Source organism: Pteropus vampyrus, unplaced genomic scaffold (genome assembly GCF_000151845.1).
Source record: "Pteropus vampyrus isolate Shadow unplaced genomic scaffold, Pvam_2.0 Scaffold358, whole genome shotgun sequence".
NCBI lineage: Eukaryota > Metazoa > Chordata > Mammalia > Chiroptera > Pteropodidae > Pteropus > Pteropus vampyrus.
This window is the reverse complement of record NW_011889139.1, coordinates 1,625,448-1,644,096: the sequence shown is the minus strand read 5'-3', so window position 1 is coordinate 1,644,096 and position 18,649 is coordinate 1,625,448. Positions and strand designations below refer to the sequence as shown.

At 45.1% G+C, this 18,649-nt stretch overlaps 2 protein-coding genes across 9 annotated transcripts in view; one reads left to right on the top strand and one right to left on the bottom strand.

Moving 5' to 3' along the window:
• AATF (apoptosis antagonizing transcription factor) overlaps positions 1–13,336 on the top strand; it is a 122,006-nt gene extending 108,670 nt beyond the window's left edge. The window contains exon 12 of one of the 2 annotated variants that reach the window (XM_023522862.1): positions 12,617–13,336. In XM_023522862.1, the coding sequence (XP_023378630.1) occupies positions 12,617–12,620 (4 nt within the window). In that variant the 3' untranslated portion in view covers positions 12,621–13,336. Of the gene's footprint in view, positions 1–11,780; positions 12,596–12,616 lie in introns of those variants that run through there. The other variant, XM_023522861.1, reaches the window with a different exon arrangement.
• ACACA (acetyl-CoA carboxylase alpha) overlaps positions 4,034–18,649 on the bottom strand; it is a 242,740-nt gene continuing 228,124 nt past the window's right edge. For 4 of the 7 annotated variants that reach the window (XM_023522859.1, XM_011379397.2, XM_011379396.2 and 1 more), the window contains 4 exons: positions 15,219–15,373; positions 14,410–14,580; positions 7,850–7,986; positions 4,034–6,450 (listed from right to left, as the gene is read on the bottom strand). In XM_023522859.1, the coding sequence (XP_023378627.1) occupies positions 6,327–6,450; positions 7,850–7,986; positions 14,410–14,580; positions 15,219–15,373 (587 nt within the window). In that variant the 3' untranslated portion in view covers positions 4,034–6,326. The remainder of the gene's footprint in view (positions 6,451–7,849; positions 7,987–14,409; positions 14,581–15,218; positions 15,374–18,649) is intronic. The other 3 variants (XM_023522860.1, XM_011379399.2, XM_023522858.1) reach the window with 1 other exon arrangement.

Genomic DNA, 18,649 nt, shown 5'->3' with positions numbered 1-18,649 from the left:
TTTTCTTCTAGAAGTTTTATGATTTTAAGTTCAAGTTTTTAATCCATCTCGAGTTGGTTTTGTGTATGGTGTTAGATAAGGGTCCAGTTTCATTTTATTTCATATGGCTGTCCAGTTTCCCAACACCATTTGTTGAAGTGACTGTCTTTTCCCAATTGTATATTCTTTGCTCCTTTGTTGTAAATTAATTGTTTATGCATGGGGTTATTTCTAGGCTCTTTCTTCTGTTGCATTGATCTATATGTGTTTTTATGCCAATACCGTGCTGTTTTGATGACTATAGCTTTGTGATATAGTTTGAAATCAGGAAATATGATGCCTCTGGCTATGTTCATTTTCAGGATTGCTTTGGCTATTCAGAATCTTTTGTGGTTCCATACTAATTTTAGGATAGTTTCTCTTTCTGTGAAAATGCCATTGTAATTTTGATACAGATTGCATTGAATCTATAGATTGCTTTGGGTAGTATGGACATTTTAACAATATTAATTCTTCCAATCCATGAGCATGGAATATCTTTCCATTTATTTGTGCCCTCAATTTTTTTCATCTTATAGTGCATTATAGTTTTGTGTACAGATCTTTCATCTCCTTGGTAAAATTTATTCCTAGGTATTTTATTCTTTTTGATCTAATTATAAATGGGATTGTATTCTTAATTTCTCTGATAGTTCATTAGTAGTGTATAGATATGAAATTGATTTTTACATATTAATTTTGTATCCTGCAATTTGACCGAATTTACTAGTTCTAACAGATTTTTGATGAAGTCTTTAGGGTTTCCTATATATAATCATTCTGTCTACAAATAGAGGGTTTTAGTTCTTCCTTTCCAATTTGGATGTTTTTTTCTTTCTTTCTCTTGCCTGATTGCTCTGGCTAGGATTTCCAGTACTATGGTGAATAAAAAGGTAGGCATCCTTGTCTTGTTCTTGATTTTTTAGTTTTACACCGTTGAGTATGATATTGGCTGTGGGTTTGTCATATATGGCTTTTATTATGTTGATGTACATTCCCTCTATACCCAGCTGCTTCCACATTTTTAAGTTACAGCAGCACCTCACTCCTGGCCCATTTTTTTTTGTCTTAGTCTATTCAGGCTGCCATAACAAAATACCACAGACTGGGTAACTTGTAAACAACAGAAATTTATTTCTCACAGTTATGGAGGCTGGAAGTCTGAGGTTAGAGTGCCAGCAGGGTCATATGAAGGCTTTCCTCTAGGTCGCAGACATGTATCCTCACATCATGGAAAGGGAGGGGATCTCTCGGGACCCTTTTATAAGGCACTAATCCTGTTCACAAGGGCTCCACCCTCATGACTTAAGGACCTCACAAAGTCCCCACCTTCTAATACAATCACCTGTTGAAGTTAGGATTTTAACATATGAATTTGGAGGGACACAAACATTCAGACCATAGCAGTCCTCAATACTTTTGCTTAGCGTCCATGTAACTCAGTGCTTAGAGAGAGTCCCTAGATCCTGCTCTCATAAGCAGGGTGGTTCTCTGAAAATGCCCTATGAGGAAGGTTCTTCTGCATGTTGACAGAGCGTAAGGAAGGGGAATGGCATGGAGAAACCTGACATTAAAAATCTGTTACTAACGCCTACAACTTAATTCTTATTAACTAATTTAGGTACTTGTTCAGAAAGCCCCTTTGAGGTCCTGGTTGTTATTCACACTTCACACACTAAAGAGTCAGGAGCTTGCCCAGGGACAGGAGTATTTGAACCCAACACAGGCTTATTCCAGAGCCCATGCTCTTTTAGGTGGCTATGGACGTATCTGTTAGTATGGGCAAGAATGCTGTTACCTTTTTCCTAATTCAGGGCCTAGATGTCTTTAGCTGTTTCTGTCTTTCCTTGTTCCCAATCCTTCCTGCTAGTTCCAGAAGGCCAATTATAGAATCACAGTATTTGGGATTAGGCTCATCCATCAGTCCTCTCTGAGCTATAGTCTATCTCATCTCCTTGTAGTTCCTGATGGGCTGAGCCCACTGAGTGGACCTAAGTCCTCTCAGAGCTGAGGTTCTGTTATCATCCTACTCCTCCACCAACCACAGGGAGTCTCATGCAATATTTTATAATATTTTGCTTGCCAAAATACTGTATTTATGAAGGTTTCCTGTTCCCATTAGGTATTATTATTAACAGTCCATTGGAGCTTCTGGCCAGCCTGAGGTAGCCAGTACTACCTCTTGGGTTGGTAAAACTCTTAGTCATCAGAAAGATAAAACAGCATGGTAAGCCTTTGCCACTTGACTGAGGCACATGCAAGATTTATGGAGTATTGAAAATAGCTAATAGTCACCCGTTATTATTTCTATGCCTCTTGGTGTGGCCTGGACTTACTATCCTGGGTGACCCCTCCAGCTCGGGGACATACACACATGGAGGTAAGCTTGGAGCTAGCTTTTTTGGCACCCAAGGCTGTGCTCTTTTTCAATTAGGCTGCTTTCTAAATCTTTATACCGTCTTCCCTTGTCCCCAAGCTATCAAAGTGCCCCACTCTCTCCAGGACATACCTTGTTCCTTGGCCTATCATTTAAAAGATCTTCACAATGTTGTCTACTTGCTTTTTCAGATTTCATTGTCCATTCTCTCCCAAATGACTGCTGTGCTTCTATCCAACCTTTTTAGTGTCCCTAGAATAACTTCGCAGACATTAGTGCCCTAATTTGGGACACCATGCCTATCTCTCCCAGCTAGAAGTCTCTAGACCAGGCTTCAGCCCTTGTCTGCATCACTCACACACCACCTCACCGTGTGGAGCAGGGCAGGCCCAGGGTTTAGCTTTCTTGCGCCCAGGCTGAGGAGCCAGCATTTAATTAAAGGCTTACCTCCCAGCTCAGCATCTCTCCAGGCCTCTCACCACGGCCTGGCACCCAGCCTCGCACATCGGAGGAGCACAGGAAGGGTCCTCCCTGTAATGGTCTTTAGGCACTTGCATTCTGCGTTTGTGTTTTTCAGTTGGGGAAATACAGGTGGGCCCAGGACTAGATCACAGAACCCTCACTCTTCAATCTTCCTTATTACCCTAAAATGATACCAATGGAAGTTTAAAATTTTTCTTTTACTAAGACCGATAAAGGAAATAACACTCCCCAACAGAAGAAAGCACTGTATGTAGCAGGCAAGTTCTCAGAAGCAAAATCTTTCCCTGTTCATCTTGCTGACCTTACCTGCAACCACCACCAAGTGCTGGCTAAGGGTATGGACAGCTTCGAGTCCAAGTCTTGGGGTCTGGCTGCTGAGGGAGGGGGAAGGCCCCAAACCTCTATGCTGACCAGGGCTCCCTGCCGGTGGAGTGCAGTGGTTGGAGGCACAGAGGGGCAGTTTTCCACCCAGATCCTGAATCTCCCTTCTTTCTCCCCGTTTTAGAATGTGTAGCATAGGGTGTTTCAAACCGATATATGTATGTATTTTAATTAACATTCTAATTTAGAAAAAGTCACTCTTTGCTTTGCTGTACATCCCAAAGAGACAGATACAACACTGGGTTTAATAATCAGCAAAGGCCAGTGCTTCCCTTCCTTGCTTTCTTGTGGCCTCTACCTTTCTTTGCAGATGCTTAGGGATTGGTGTTTGTTCTTGCTTCAACCACATGGATTCAGAGAAAAACTGAGGCTGAGGGTCGAAGACACACACGCATGAGTTTCCTGCGTAGTGCCCTTTGGTGCTCAGAGTTAGCATTCATATCCATTTAGTAGCTAAATTAAGAGAATCTAAAACTTCCTCATCAAAGTGGCCTGAGGTGACCTCTGAAAATGGATTGCTGTTCACTTGACCCAGAAAACTCCACAAAATCATGCAAACCAAGAGGTTCAAATCTTCGTGCTCACTTTAAGAGCACCACTAAAACTTCCCAAGCCATCAAGGGCACATGTATCTGAAAAGTCGCCAAGTCTCTGAAAGCTGTCACTTTGCAGGAGGCTATACCACTGTGTCATGACAAGCGCTGTCCTTTCGCCAGTGCTGAAAGCTCCCCTGCTCAGGGTGAGTGAGCGGCTGAGCATGGGCTGAAATGACAGTGACTCCTACAAATGTGGAGGTTTATTTCAATAAAATGTGAAAAGAATACATTTGACTGAAGCTCCTTGCCCATCAGGGCATATGTCCATCGAATTCTCAATGAGACAAGTGAAGGCTGCTTTGTGAATGAGGTGAACAGACAATATGGCAATCTTGGCTCAAGCAAGTCTCGGTCAATACATCATTTATACTCCTCCTGCCTCAGTAACCTTGCATGTGTAATGGGCTGTGGGAATATCCGATTGCTCATGTTCTGTGGCTCTGTCTTCTCCATATGAAAAATTCCTGTCCAGGGTAAGACCTAAAGTGAGGCGCTCTGGGGATCGGGGAATAGGCATTACAGGGCCGTAGAGAGGAAACAGATTCATTTAATGTGTAGTAATTTAGTGAAGCAGGAAAAGGGACACGAGTGTAACCCAACCCACCTCTGAAGAAAGGCTAGAAACAGGGCAACTAGGGAGTGTGGGACTTAACACCACTGTGGTGTGTAGAATTTTATTTATTGCAGTAAAGTGTAGAGGAATAATCTGGTCAAAGATGAACTCAATTCTTACTTGGTAAACAGATACTAGGAACAGTGGATGCTTCTTCCTGGACTGAAAGTTTCTCTGCCCTTCTTTGACGGTGCCAAACACTGGTACCTTGTACCAGGGCAGCCTGGCTGAGGCTCTGGGGCTCCTGGGGGCAGTCAGCCACACAGTGCCCATCTGCACTAAAAGGTCCCAAAGAAGGGGAAGTGGAGCTCTTGTGTGTGAACTACAGGGTTAAGGCTCAAAACTGTAGCTGGTATAAAAGTATTCATACCAGTGCTTCTAAAATGTCTTAGTGGCTTCCTCCTTGGTCATCGGTGACAAATGCAATTAGCTGCACTGTAGGAACCAGATGCTCGGCCAGCCCTGATTACCTGCCACTCTTGCTTTAGGAATACCAACGGGGGGATCAGTAAGCTCTCTCCTCGAATAAACTAGTTGTTGAAAACAAACTCTCCACCACCCACGAGGAGGCCCATCACTGGCCAGGGAGGGACCAGTGAGCCTGGAAGACAGCAGCACCATGACAGATAATCTTAAGGTCATGTGGATTCTGTGTTCCTGGAAGCCTCCCCACACCGGGGAAGGCCAGTTCCTGGTGCTGAGAGCATGGATGTCACCAGGGTTCCTTTCAGCAGCTGTGGGGAGACCTGCTGCCCCTGTTGCCTGTGTACATTCCAGGCAGGGATCAGACGCAAAAGGAGTAGGACTGTCAGCTGCTAGGGGAGTTGCCCTGGAAACGGAGATAAGTGACTCTAGGCACTATTAACCTCTTGTAACTATCAAAGCTCCAGGCTGAATAGTTACAACCTTCCAAGTCCTAAAGAGAGAGACTATCCGGCCCACTCTCCCTGTGGCATGAGTAACTAACTACTTTCCATCAGTGACAGGACAGTTCCCCCTGGCTCCTCCTGTCAACTCAGACTATATAGCACAGCCTGTGGGACCCCTGCAGGACGACAGGGGCCTCCCACACAATGGCCTTGCAGCTCCCACCGGGTGCAATAGCTAGTGAAGTAGTGACATGCAGGGTAGTGGCAGGTCATCTTTCCATTTGTTTTAAGAGAACTGAACTCAAGGTCGAGGCCTCTAAATGTACAACAGTGACTTGGTCTATTTCTATTTCTCGGATTATGGTTTTGTCCTCATCGTTGAGTTCCCATGGAGCTTGCAGATTTCATGCTCTAATTTTTCTTCATAAATAGGTAGCGTGGTGTGATTAAACTGAGAATGATTCCTCTCCAGTGCCTAGTGTGTACCAGGCTGAATGAGGAGGTAAAGAAATAACGGACTCGAGGATTCCTCCTCTCCCAGACCTGGTGTGAGGCCTATGGCCTCAGCCCCGGCCCTCCTCTGCTGCCTGTGGCTGCAGGCTCATGGGGCCAGGGAGGGCTGCTGACTGCCCAGCAGCAACGTACATTCTCAGGCTGGGACTGGGGGGACAGCCCTCCTTTTGTGTAGTAAGACCTCATGGTACATGCTGTACCCTTCATTGCCTTATCAGGTCTGTGCAGGGAGAGAGGACTGCTGTCACAGTCAGGGTAATAAATACTGAACAGGTGTGACCAGTGGGCTGGAGCAGGGGCTTTGTGACTCTATATCCCAGTATGTCATGCATAACCTGAAAGCATTCAAGGGAAGGCAAAATGCCACTGAGTCCAGTGCTAGGTCTCCTGTGCCTTCTCGTTACAGTGGTTTCAGCTGTGAAAGGCCGCTCTACCCCTTTTCTCTGGAGGCAGGGCAGGGGGACAGGAAGCTCTTCCTATGTTGAAGGAGACTCCATTGTGGAGAGGATCCGCACGACTTCTGCTTGCTGAGTGGGTGAGATGTGCTGGGTCATGTAGACGATGGAATCCATGGCAACCTCCGGATTGGCCTGTACCAAACTGGGGGCAGAGGCAGGGTGAGATTTGAGATAGTGAAGAAAAGGGAGAGGCAGCAGTGTCTAGATTAGGGTAGTTTAAGAAATGTCCAATAAACATGCTAACAGAGTCCACTGCAGACACTTCAGCACCACCTCATCTGATTTGCTTTCCTACATGAAAAATGGCCCCAGTTAGACAGTAGGCACGAGAAAAACCTGAAACATTCTCCTATGTCAAAAAGTAAGGAAGTACAAAAAACCAAAACCAATGGAGGTATGTCACAAAGCTCGTGGAGCTAGCATGAGGATGCTCCCTACTAGTTAAAACTGGGACATTTAAGTATATTAAAAATTATTGAAAAAAATATAAATTCATCAATCTGTACCAATAATGAATACATAAATGAGTGGAGGAGGAGAGAGGACTTTTGCTTATAGTAGAATTGGAGTGGCGACTATGCAGGACATGCTGGTGTTTGGAAAGCTATCATTTTTGTAACCTCACTGTAAAGATTGGATCAGGCAAGTATCATCCACAGATGCTAAGTCTAGGTGGCAATTCTGCTGAAGATCAGGATGGTTATATGGCCTTAATGTATCTCCCCACAGACTGCTTACTGAGTACAAGGGGGAAAATCTATAATTATACAGTGGATAAACTGAATAATATCTATGTGATCAAAACAGGAGGGGCAGATGACACTTTGTCTTTCCAGATGCAGTGCCCTGTGAAGGCCACATCATCACGTATGTGACATTCTGGCTGAGACTATATAACCTGAATCTAATCATGAGGAAACATCTGACAAACTCAAAATGAACAGTTCTACAAAGGGTGGATTGATGAGAGCAAGCATACTCATGAATGATAAAGCAAATGGGGTAAAATGTAAACAACAAGTACTTCTAGGTACAAATTTGTTCTTTGTACTCTTTTTAGTTTTGCAAAAACAGTTTTAGCTTTAGGTAAAATGTTTCCAAATAAGAAGTTTTAAAAACATGTCCCCAGCAGTACCACCCTCCCCGCCCCCTCATCCCATGGGGAAGACCAAGACTCTAGAAGAACACAGCTAACTCCTGGCTGGGGGACAGGAGGGCGTAGTTCCCCACGAAACTACCGGGCAACTGGCTTCCCTCACAGACTCATTCATCCAGTTGGAGCATCTGCATTGGGAGCTAATGGTGGGGGGCATAGTGAATTTAAGCCTTCATCCAGCTGAGATGATTACTAAGTGCTCCTAGGGACCAGAAGCTGAGAAAGAACTGTGCTTCAGGGCTCTGTTTTCATCTGTGTCAAATACAGTGGTCTCAGAGACCATGAAGATTATAAGGCATCATCATCTCAAGGTTTGTTTTTAAGTCTTTCATTCCAAAGAGGTGAGCCCCACTGCTCTGAGAGGAACCCCCACTGCGGGCCTCACCTGCGGATCTGCTTGAGGACGTAGTCTCTCCTAATGTATTTGATGTTTTCCTCTATCACCGAGCGAGCGCTGTCTTCCTCTGTCAGCTGTTTCTCCAGCCATTCCACCAGATCCTTGTTGTTGTCCCAAACGTAGGCCTGCCAACAGATGAGTCCTGGTCAAACATCAGGCGCCCGGCTGGACACCCTGACAGTTCGACAGCTGAAAAATTCACTCCAAAAGCTTGCTCCATGTGAAAAAGTTGTTCGCTATTCTCCATTACTGTTGGGATTGGAGGAGGAGGAGAAAACAGGCCTCAAGACAGGAGCTGTCCTCACCCTCCAGAGGCATCAGCGCTCAACACTCTGACTCTGGGCCTGTCACTCTAGGTCTCTGTCTATTCCACAAAGGTGAAGAGAATTTAATCACCTGGCAGATTTGAGAAAAATAGTTAGAAGCCCACATTGTTTAGTGAAGTGCTGATTGAGAGGGAGAGGTTGTTTGGTGATTTAAAATGAAATGTGCAGCTTTTTGAGGAACAGACAATTCTTAAAATGTATGTCTCTCGTCCCAGGCAGGCCCGGCAGATGAGCCGCCTGGTTGTAGCAGTGTCCTGAGGTAGAGCCCACGGTCCTTCAACAAGGCGCTGAGGGGCACTGACGTGAGGGAAGCCTTGCCACTAGGGGACAGCCACCAGGCCAGAAACCCATTTTACTTTCAATGGGAGTATTCAAAAAGGTAAAGAAGTCTGTAACCCTGAAAGTCTCAACAAACCACCTCTCGCTTCTCTTTTTTCAAGATCATTTAGCTGAGGATTTCCTAGGTAGTTGACTACATAATAATTCAGGAGTGTGTTAGAAACCTAATAGCCTTCTCCTTGCTCTCTTCTCCTCTCATTTTCTTTACAAATCATTTAGGAATCGTTTTGTTAATGGTTTCCGGAAAACCAAGTACCACCATTAGGGCTCATTCATATTTATGTCATTTTGTTTGGGTAATTAAACACAAAGCTCGTCATTTAAAGGTGCGCTATCCTTCTCTGTTATCACTAACGAAGTCAAAGTCAGAATGACAATGAGTTTGGCGCTGTAATTTAATAGGTGGGTGCATTAGGGGCTCTCAGAGATGTGGCTCAGGAAACCTGTGCCTACCGCAGCTGTGACGCCAGGGCCCACAAGGCACAGAGGAAATGTTTTCATCACACCCTTCCAGAGGCATCGTGCCATAAGAAACAGCACTGCGTCATTTTCTATTTCATGCCTTTAAAAATAATGGTTTCTTTTCAGACTCTCACTTCCCCATCTCTAAATTAGGTGGCGAGTTAGCTGTGACTGGTTATTATGTAATTGACTTCCAGATTCCTAACAGTTCTTAAGAAGGAGTCCTTCACAGTTGAAGGATTAAGGAGCCCCAGGATTAAGGATCAGCAATGTGCCTTTTCTAGCTCTTTGTCCAGTTCCTTTTCTGCTCCCAAATTTGCCCATCTCTGTAATCACTGATAAAAAGATCAGCTCTCCTAGTCAAGGTGGTGTGGCTAAGATGGTGCAAACCTGTGCCAGCCTTCCCACCTCTCTGGGCCTAGGTCAGGACTACTGACATCTGAGGCTTAACGGCAGGGCAGTGTTTTGTTCTGGAGGAGGTGCCTGCCCATCAATCTACTGCCAAGGGTGGTGGTGGTGATGCTGTCTTAACTCTTGCATTCAAGCTTCCGTACACTCCACACACACATACACCCGGGCTCTGACGTCTTCATCCCCATCACTGGTAATTTAGACTTCTCCATGGCTTGAGGACTTCTGACCATGCCCTACTTACGAAGCTCTGGAGGTGGGCAAACCTAAAACAATGACTGCTGCTTGGGTTTCAGTATGGAAAAAAAAAACTAGATTTACCCAAGAATCCCAAAGCCTTTCGTTTAGGAGAATATTTAATACTCTTATTAATCATTTTTAATCCGTTTGCTTTTAATTAAGAAACAGCATGATGCTTTCCTATCAACATATGCCAGGGAGCAGATTAATTGTGGCTTAAGATAACTCTCCTTGATTGGTGTAATGTATTAGCTAACGAGATGCCTGCTTCTAACGATGCTCAGACACTGTACTGGAAAGCCAGCTACCCTCTAGAGAAAACTCTTCTGCCTTCCTCTCCTGCAGCATCAGACTATGCTAGGTGTTTAAATTAAACATTAAAAAAGTTCCTAGCCAGGATTAGAGCAACACATTCCAAGTTTTAGGACTGTTGCTCTTTAAAGTCTCCCTTTTGAAAATGCCCTTCTCAGAAAGACCTGCTGTTCACTTCAGGTTCAGCAACTGGATGACAACCAATGAGCTGAACCCCAGTGAAGTTTAGATCACACTGCATAAAAAGGCAAATGGGTTGCAGATCCAAGGCAGCTGCATTTTTAGTAAGAATAAACAAACATAAGCACTCACAATGCCACAGACCTGGGTTTAGTATACTGTTGTGAGCTAACTCTCCATTCCCCCCACCAGAAAAACAAGGCTCCCTTCCTCTGGCTTAGGGGGTTTACAGTTCCTTGTCTGCTCTCTTAGGACACAGTTGTAAGACTCCTCGCTCCAGCCATCAGAAGGATGAGGCAACCCTATTCCCAGAAAAAATAAAAGCCATTATTATTTCCTTCAAAATTATGAAAACGTAGTTTGTTATTCCTACTGTCCGAGTGTGGATTTTAAACCAGTGAACTATAGGGCTGCTAACCTCATCACAGGCCTGGGCCCATATGTCACCTGCCTGACAGAACATTTTAATACTGATAAAATGTTGATAATTGAACATCCCAACAGTGGCCTTACAGTAATCTTCAGGAGACATTTTCTCTCTCGGCATCAGCAGATAATATCTCTGGTACTACTCGGCCTCGCTAATTGTGTGTAGTAATTACTCTATCTTACAAAATCTAAATGACTTGTTTGGAAAGTTTCATTTCTAACATACTAGATAGCTGTTAAGCCCTCCTAATGCAATGGTACAGCAGGGCCAGGGAGTGATCAGGGCACAGACTGATGGATGTGAGCCCTGATTACCATGCCCTATAGATAACTCACCTTGTGAGCTCCCTGGAGATACCTCCAGCAATGTGATATTTTTCTGAGGCTTTGGAGTACAACAGCAAATAGCCATGTGGGCTAGGGTCTCCTGAGAGCCACTCCAGTCTTGGCCTCAGGCCCAGAGGGGCCAAGTAGTACTTTTCAGGTTCTGCCTCACCTCCTGCCTCCCTAGCCCTAAATCAGAAGTTTGGTGTATGAGACCTGTCCAAGGGTAACTTGAGGTCAGTGGAAATCGAATGACTATATCATCGGTGCTTTTTCCTCTATCGTCCTCACAAGGGCTGCCACTAAACCTTTCATCTTATTTGTGAATCCAGAATAAGAGCGAATGGGTAACTATCTGGACAAACAGGACATATTATGGCATCCTAGGTTGTCAATAAATTAGAGAAAGCCAAATCGAAGAACAGTTACTGAGACTCTGCTCATGGAACCAACCCCCTTCCTGCCAAGACTGTTAAGTTATACATCTTTAACCCTTAGTCTAACATGCTGTGCTGGGAGGAGGAAACCAGCATATTTGGTTTATCAAGTGCCAGGCGCTGCGTGTAATACTTATGTCATTTAAATCTCACTGAGCCCTGTGAAATGAACATCATCCCCACTTACACATGAGAAACATACGCTTAAATAATCTGTCCACACCAGTAACTGGCAAAACTGGGATCCAAAAAGTCTGTAAGATTCTAAAACCCATGTTTTTCTCACTGCTCCACGCAGAGTTCTAATCTCAATTTCTACTACTGGGGGTGGGGGTGGGAGTTGAAAAACCTCAAACTGTGGATCTAAGAATTAAAAGAGAAAACATGCCCATGAAACAAATGTGTACCATGTTTTTACAATCCAGTTTAAACCTAAATTCTTGTTATTTTTTTTTTCAGGAAGCTGTAGTGATGCCTTTCTTCTGCCTGCAGTAAAACTAGGAACCATAAACCCTACTATTTCCTACAATAGGACTGTCCCGGGGGCTCAAACAGAATCCCATAACTTATGGTAGCAGATTTCTCTGAGGGCAAAAAAAAGAATGACATTGCTCAGTTATGTAATGTCACAGTTGTCTTCAAATTTTCTGTCCCAGAATCTTTTTTTTTTTTTTTTTTCAGGATAAAGATTAAGAAAAACAAATTCTCTGGGAAAAAAGAACACACAGCATGGCTAATAGATGCCTATCACTAAATGTCTTTTCCTACCAGTAGCCACAATAAGGATTAGAGGGTCACTTCTTGGTGCAAAGCCAGGGTCTAGACTCAGCCAGTCTTTGCACTTGAGAGACAGAGCACACACTATCTATCACTGTTTGAGGGACCAACAAAAAGCGATGGTTTTAAGGCTTTAAGCCCAAACACGGAGCAGATTCTATGTCAGCCCTTCAGCGGCAGCAGAGATGGCTTTTGAACATTGCAACACTTTCTTCTCTCAAGGGCACTGCAGATTTTATCACCCGCCCCACACTAAACTAGGTCCTGCTGAGCCTGCAGAATATGGAAGGAGGTTTCAAAGCCACATTATAGGATCACCCGCCCTTCCTTCCTCTCCTCGGCTGTCCTGGCCTGAGAGCTCAGGGAAAGCTGTCTTTTGTACAAGCCTCAGTTCTTGGGTTTAGTTGGCTCCCAGTGCCTCAGGCAGCCTCTTCCTGAGCCATGGAGCTGGGATGTCCTCAGCACTTGATTTCCAGCCAGGAAATCTATGTACACACAATCCACCGTTCTTTCCATAGGTAAGAGATGGCAATGACCTACTTCTCCAGATACACTGTCCCCTGGGAGCAGAACGCGAAGGAGCAACCGAAGGGCCTATCCACTCACTTCATGCTCGGAGGGAAACCATCCCTTCTCCTCATCCTGTGCCTACTGAGGCCGTGCACGTCCATTAGTGGCTAATGTGGCAGGAAGGCGGTGTGGCCTCTCCCGGCCACGCGCACACTCCATTTACCTAGCCGGCCACTCTGAACTGCAGAACAACCTCTCATTTTACACTTGTGTGACTTTCAATGCCAACGTCCACTAGAAGCTGCCGGGAGCCACTGACGAAATTGTCTCACTCAATTATGATACCACAGACTGACCTTAACCTGAACCAAATGTCACATAAGGCTGCACTCCCCTGCTGTACATCTGAAATATTTATCCAAAGTCGTAAAGAAATGGGTAGAGTTAACACAAAGGTGAATCTTAGAAGTACCCTAATTCATTGACTTTAAAACTGACAGCAAATCTTGGAGTTCCTTCCCAAGAACACTCGGCAGACTTTAGGCAGTGCTTTCCAGGAAGAGGCTGGAGTGCCCGCCATCCAGCCCTCCAACTCTATTTCTAACACATACTACCAGTATTCTGATAAAATGTTTATATGATGTATATGATTTACGTTTAATCCATAGTCTACTAATAAAGGTTAATTTCCTTTCCTTAATAAAAATAAATAGAAACAAAAGTTCCAACTTCTCCTTCTCATCCTCCAGTGGCCTGTCTTGTGCAACCCATGAATCTTGGGGCAACGGCTGGTGCCTGGCTGTCCTGGCCTCGGACTCGCCGACAAGAACATTAGTGACACCACCTCAGTAGGGTCACTGCTTCAAGGCATCACCTCTCTGTGAGATCACCCCAAGAATATGCCAGATTCAGAGTTCCCATTTCCTTCCAGCTCAGGTTTGAAATCAGAAGACCTCTAACTGTGGTCATGGCGCCTACTGCCTAGATTTCCGTCGCCTCCTATCAGGCTTCTTGCTCCTGCCTCCTCCAGTCCCACCCTCCATACAGCCCCCTGAGCAGTCCTCCCACACCACAAACCAGACATCTCTCTGCTGCTTAAAATGCCTCAGTGGCTTCCCACAGCACCCAGGACCAAGTCCAAGCCCCTCAACACCGCTTCCATGGCCTTGCACAACCCCAGTCTCTGAGCCATCCTGAAATAGCCACGATGCATGTTGCTCTTGCTGTCAGGCCTTAGAACATGCTGTTCCTTCTTTCTGGAACATTCCTCCTACACTTCCCAATCTAACCTCTTTTTCTCATTCATTTCTACTTTGTTTTCAGGTCTTTGCTGTGACATCACTCCTAGAAGTCTTCCCAGACTTCCCTTCCTCTTCCCAACGAGTGGGTCAGGTATCCTTTCTCTGCGCCCTGTGATGTCCTGGGTTTGCCATGTGTGATGTGTCTCACTATTGTATGCAACCTCCTGACTAACCTGTCTCTCCCTCTAGATGGTGAGCTGTGTGTGGATAGGAACAACATTTGCCTTTCACTGCCATGTCCCCACAGCCTAATGCAGTGTCTGGTATGTAGTGAGTATTCAAACGAGTTTGCTGAGTGACTGAGCTGCAAAAAAATGCCCTCCACCTCTTCTAACAAGCCATCACAACGTGTTACTGTGGGGGAGGAAACAGGGCTTAGGCCTATGTGCTCCCCACCAACTCCCATCCGTAGAGGCCTGGAGGTTCCAAGACGACAAGCCTGCAATCCTCTGGCGGGGGTGAGGAGCGCAGCATGAGGGCTGCTGAGGGTGCCCACCTACCTTCACCGTTCCTTCTACCTCCACGAACCAGCGCCTTAACATGGCCTGGATCTGGCCATCAGTCAGCTCAGGGTTGGCAGTGTGGATTTTCTTCTTGACCAGCTCCTCCAGCAGGAGACGCCGCAGCCGCCAGTAGAAGAAGGTACGGGATGTTTTCCAGTCCAGGATGTCCTATACACAGATAAGAATGAACTCAGGTACCCCAGCCCCAGAGACCTACTTTCCAGCAAGCCCCTCAGAGACTCAAGAGCTGGTACGAGCTCCCCGAACCTGTGGATGTCTCCCCAGTTTGGAATGCAGCCCCTACGCCCTGCTGACCACAGGCCCGAGCAGTGTGATGGGCATGGCTACTGGAAACCCCACTCATGGTGGGGATATTCTGGGGAAGGGACTGTGAATTCCCATATAACAAGGTGAGGAACTGGTTTTGAGGTGATGGCTCAAACTTGCGTGCAAATCAACTGTGAGTCAGCTGCTGCTGGACCCTGACGCTGTAGTAACTCAAGCCTGAGGACCACCTAGGCAGCTCTCCCCAGTGGAGTAATATGTAACTCAGTTTCCCACCAGTAAAATGGAGCTTGCCTCCTGAGGAGTCCAGGAGACAACCTATATCATAAATTGTTTGAGGATGATAGTGGATATAGAGAAAGGGAAAAGTCTCTCCAAAAAAATTGAAAACAGGTCGATCTGCACAAGCTGTTTCGATCCAGCCCTAACGGCTCCCTGCTTGTGAGCCTGTGTGCATGAGACACACTTGCTCGCCCTTGGATCTCTGACAAGTCAGGAGAAGTGGCAACCACTGTACTTACGTTAATAATACCCTTCTCCTGCATCCGGCCCGGTGTGTCGTGCAAGTCAGCAAACTGCACGGCTATCTGATGGTAAATGGGAATTAGGAATTCCTCCCGCTCCTTCAACTTGTTCTCCAGCTCCTTCCGCTCAGCTGCGCTTAACTCTGGGGTGCCTGCAATTAAATAAAGCTGCCCGTCACACTCTGTGGTGACCAGGAATCTCTGCTCAGAAGTAGCCACAGTCACAGGAATCTCAAAATCACACCCTCTGTGACCTGCTCTCCATCCACTGTCTTCACCACCTCTTTGCTGAGTTACAAGACTCTTTGAGATGCCAGACCTGTCTTTACCTTGCCATGGGGAACCCACAGGGCCTCCTTTCTCCATGGAGGTCACAGCTGTGAAAGCAGCCATGGCCTCTCTTCAGGCCTCTCCCTGAGCAGGTGCACAACACTACCTGGAGGCCTGTGTGTCTCATTGTCTCACTGACTGCCAGCCGGCCCCTCCTTTCCTGCGAAGGACACCGTGCCCGTGTTCTGCTGACCAGCGTCAGAGCAGCTGGACTACTAGCGTGCGGCACGTGGTGGGAGAGCACGCCCTGTGCTTCCGGGCACAGACCCACAGCTCCCCTTTGCTCATGTCCACACCAGTGTCCCACCCCGCTCAATAAGGGTCCGAATGACTCCTAAAGTCGCCAGCTCTTTTACTCCACAGCTTCTCAACCCAGGTTTAGACTCTCTTAATCTGAAATTAGAATCCAATTCTTTTAGAGCCAGATCTGTGTGACCCGTGCCGGCTCAGTGGATTAGCCAGCTTCCTAGCCTTCTGCCTGGGCTGTTTGCTGACATAGGCAACCCCTGACCACGGTGACAAAGACATTCTAGTTCTTGGGCTAAGAGAGAAGGAAAGAGGTAAAAAAGAAAGGCAGCCAGCCCACCAACCCCATTTGGATCACTGAGCTTACAAAGCACACAGTACCCTCACTCAATAGATAGGAGACTTTGGAATTCCTTATAACAGCGCTCCCCCCACCCCGACAATAGTGTCCCAGCAGAGGTGCTGTTATTTGTGTTTTTATTCCTAATTACTCTCAGAATGGGACCTGCGATCAATACTGAAAATTTAGTTGGCTGCCTAGTAAGGAGGAGTAAGTCTAGCTGGAGGAGCAATAGGTGATGGCCCTCGGTGTTACGGACAACCTGAAGTGCTTTGTCACCAAAGCTGACAAATACGTGACCACAGGTGACAGGATGCAGAAGAGAAAGGTCTTTTTCAGGCATGTCTTTCTGGGAACAGGCCTTGCTTTTTATGCCGCTATGAATCATATGCCATAAACAGCCTTGGGCTGCTGAGTGAGCTGTAAGTATTATATACAAACACATGCTAATGGAACAGGGATGTAACTACAGCACCTGGCTTCATTTTTATGAGGTTTTTGGAAGCCCAACTCTACCTCTTCTTTTTAAAAACTCATCACTACTTTAAAACTGAAGAGTGCTGAAGGCTATCTTTTCTTGGGCTGTCGCATACAAGGCAATTGCTGACATCATTTAGGGCCCCTGAACCTCAGCCGCCTTCTTTCCAAATCAGGAAAACAACCTGCCGGCACTGGCCGCACGATTTGGGATGAGATGAAGGCCCATTCCCTCTAATGTGGATCTGTCTGGAGAACTGATGGGAGGAGGGCCGACTTCTTTCTTCAGATGAGACCGTCTCAGTTATAACATCCTTGAAAGGGAAGCAAACGTTTTTCCTTTTCCGGTAAAAGGAACCAAGACTCCTTGGAGAAATGGTTAATTCCAGGGCTGAGGCAGGGAAAATATAAAATGAGCCCGGAACATAATTGTCACAGAGAGCAAGGATGCACTCAAGAAATGATTGGGACATGACAAACGGGCACCACAGAAGCCAGTTTGAAGGTGTTCCCATTGGCCAATCTGGGAAAATCTGAGCAGTACATTTATCAAAAAAATAAAAAGAATGTTTATTATCAGACAGATTATTTATGGAATAAAAGAAGAACCTGTGGGTCCATCCTGATATAAATAATTAAATGAGGGAGAAGCTCTCCCTTCTGGCAATTAATAGATGTTGAAGGAATGATGGAATTTGAAAATCACCATTTTACAATCACCACATTAATTGGTTCTGCCAAGAATTATCAATGGATACTAAAACTAGCAGGTGAGAGTTTGATGAGGAGCAGGATAGTTATAGTTTCAAAGTATCTCCTTAAAAATGACTCATTAATTACAAAGGGGAAAATGGCACTTTTATAGTGGATTAACCTAGTGAACAAAACCTTAAACAAGTTACCATTACCAGGAACAAGAAAAACTGATATGTGCTTCCTGACATAATGTGTTGAGAAAGACGTCATATCACTTTTGCGATGTTCTTGCCCAAAGTGCAGCTTGATTTTAACTATGGAGAAATATAAGACAAGCCCCAATTAAGGAACATGCTACATAAAACTGACCTGAAAGACAAGGAAAGGCCAAAGAATCATTCCAAATTAAAGGAGACTGAAAACACTTGACAACAAATTGTAATGTGTAATCTGGGATTAGCTCTCAAAAAAAAAAAAGCTATAAAGGACATTATTGAGAAAATTGGTAAAATTTGAATATGAATCATAGATTAGACAGTAGCATTTTCACTGTTACAGTTCCTGATAAATGTACGGTTGTTACGTAAGGGTAAGTGTGTATTCTTAGAAACACATGGTAAATATTTGTGGATAAAGGAGCATAAGGTCTACAGATTACTCTCAGAAGACTCAAAGTGTGTGTGTGTGTGTGTGTGTGTGTGTGTGTGGAGAGGGGAGGGAAAGAGCGAGCAAGCACATGGGTATGAGTATTCAGAAATGATAAAGCAAATGAGACAAGACGTTAACAATAGGTGAAACTGAGAAAAGGCATCAGAAGTCCTCTGTACTATTCTTAGAACTTTTCTGTAAAATTATATCAAATGGAAAGCTAAAAAGAATAAGCGCAACTAAAAGAAGTTTCTCCTGGCTCCCCAATGCACATGATCAATAATCAAAGCTAATATTTACAGGGTACTGGGCACTATTCTAAGTGTTTTATATCTATTAACTCATTTAATCCTCACAACAACCTTATGAGGTTGGTATTCTTATTATCCTCATCTTATAGGTGAGGAAACTGAGGTACTTAGAATTTATGTAAATTACCGAGGTCACAAAGCTAGAAAGTGGCAGAGCAAGATTCAAATGCAGCAGTGAGGCTCCCGAAGCTTTTGAACACTGTTCTGTTGTTCCTTCTTGCTTACTTGAGGTGGGGGACAAGTGCTTCAGTAGTAGTCTCTCTTTAATTCCAGAAAAGGCTAACTGATGATGGAGGACTCCTGGCTGATAAAGCTGAAGTTCCATCTTAGTCCCATTCCACAACTGAGACCAAGACAAGGTCTTCAGTAATTCCCATTCT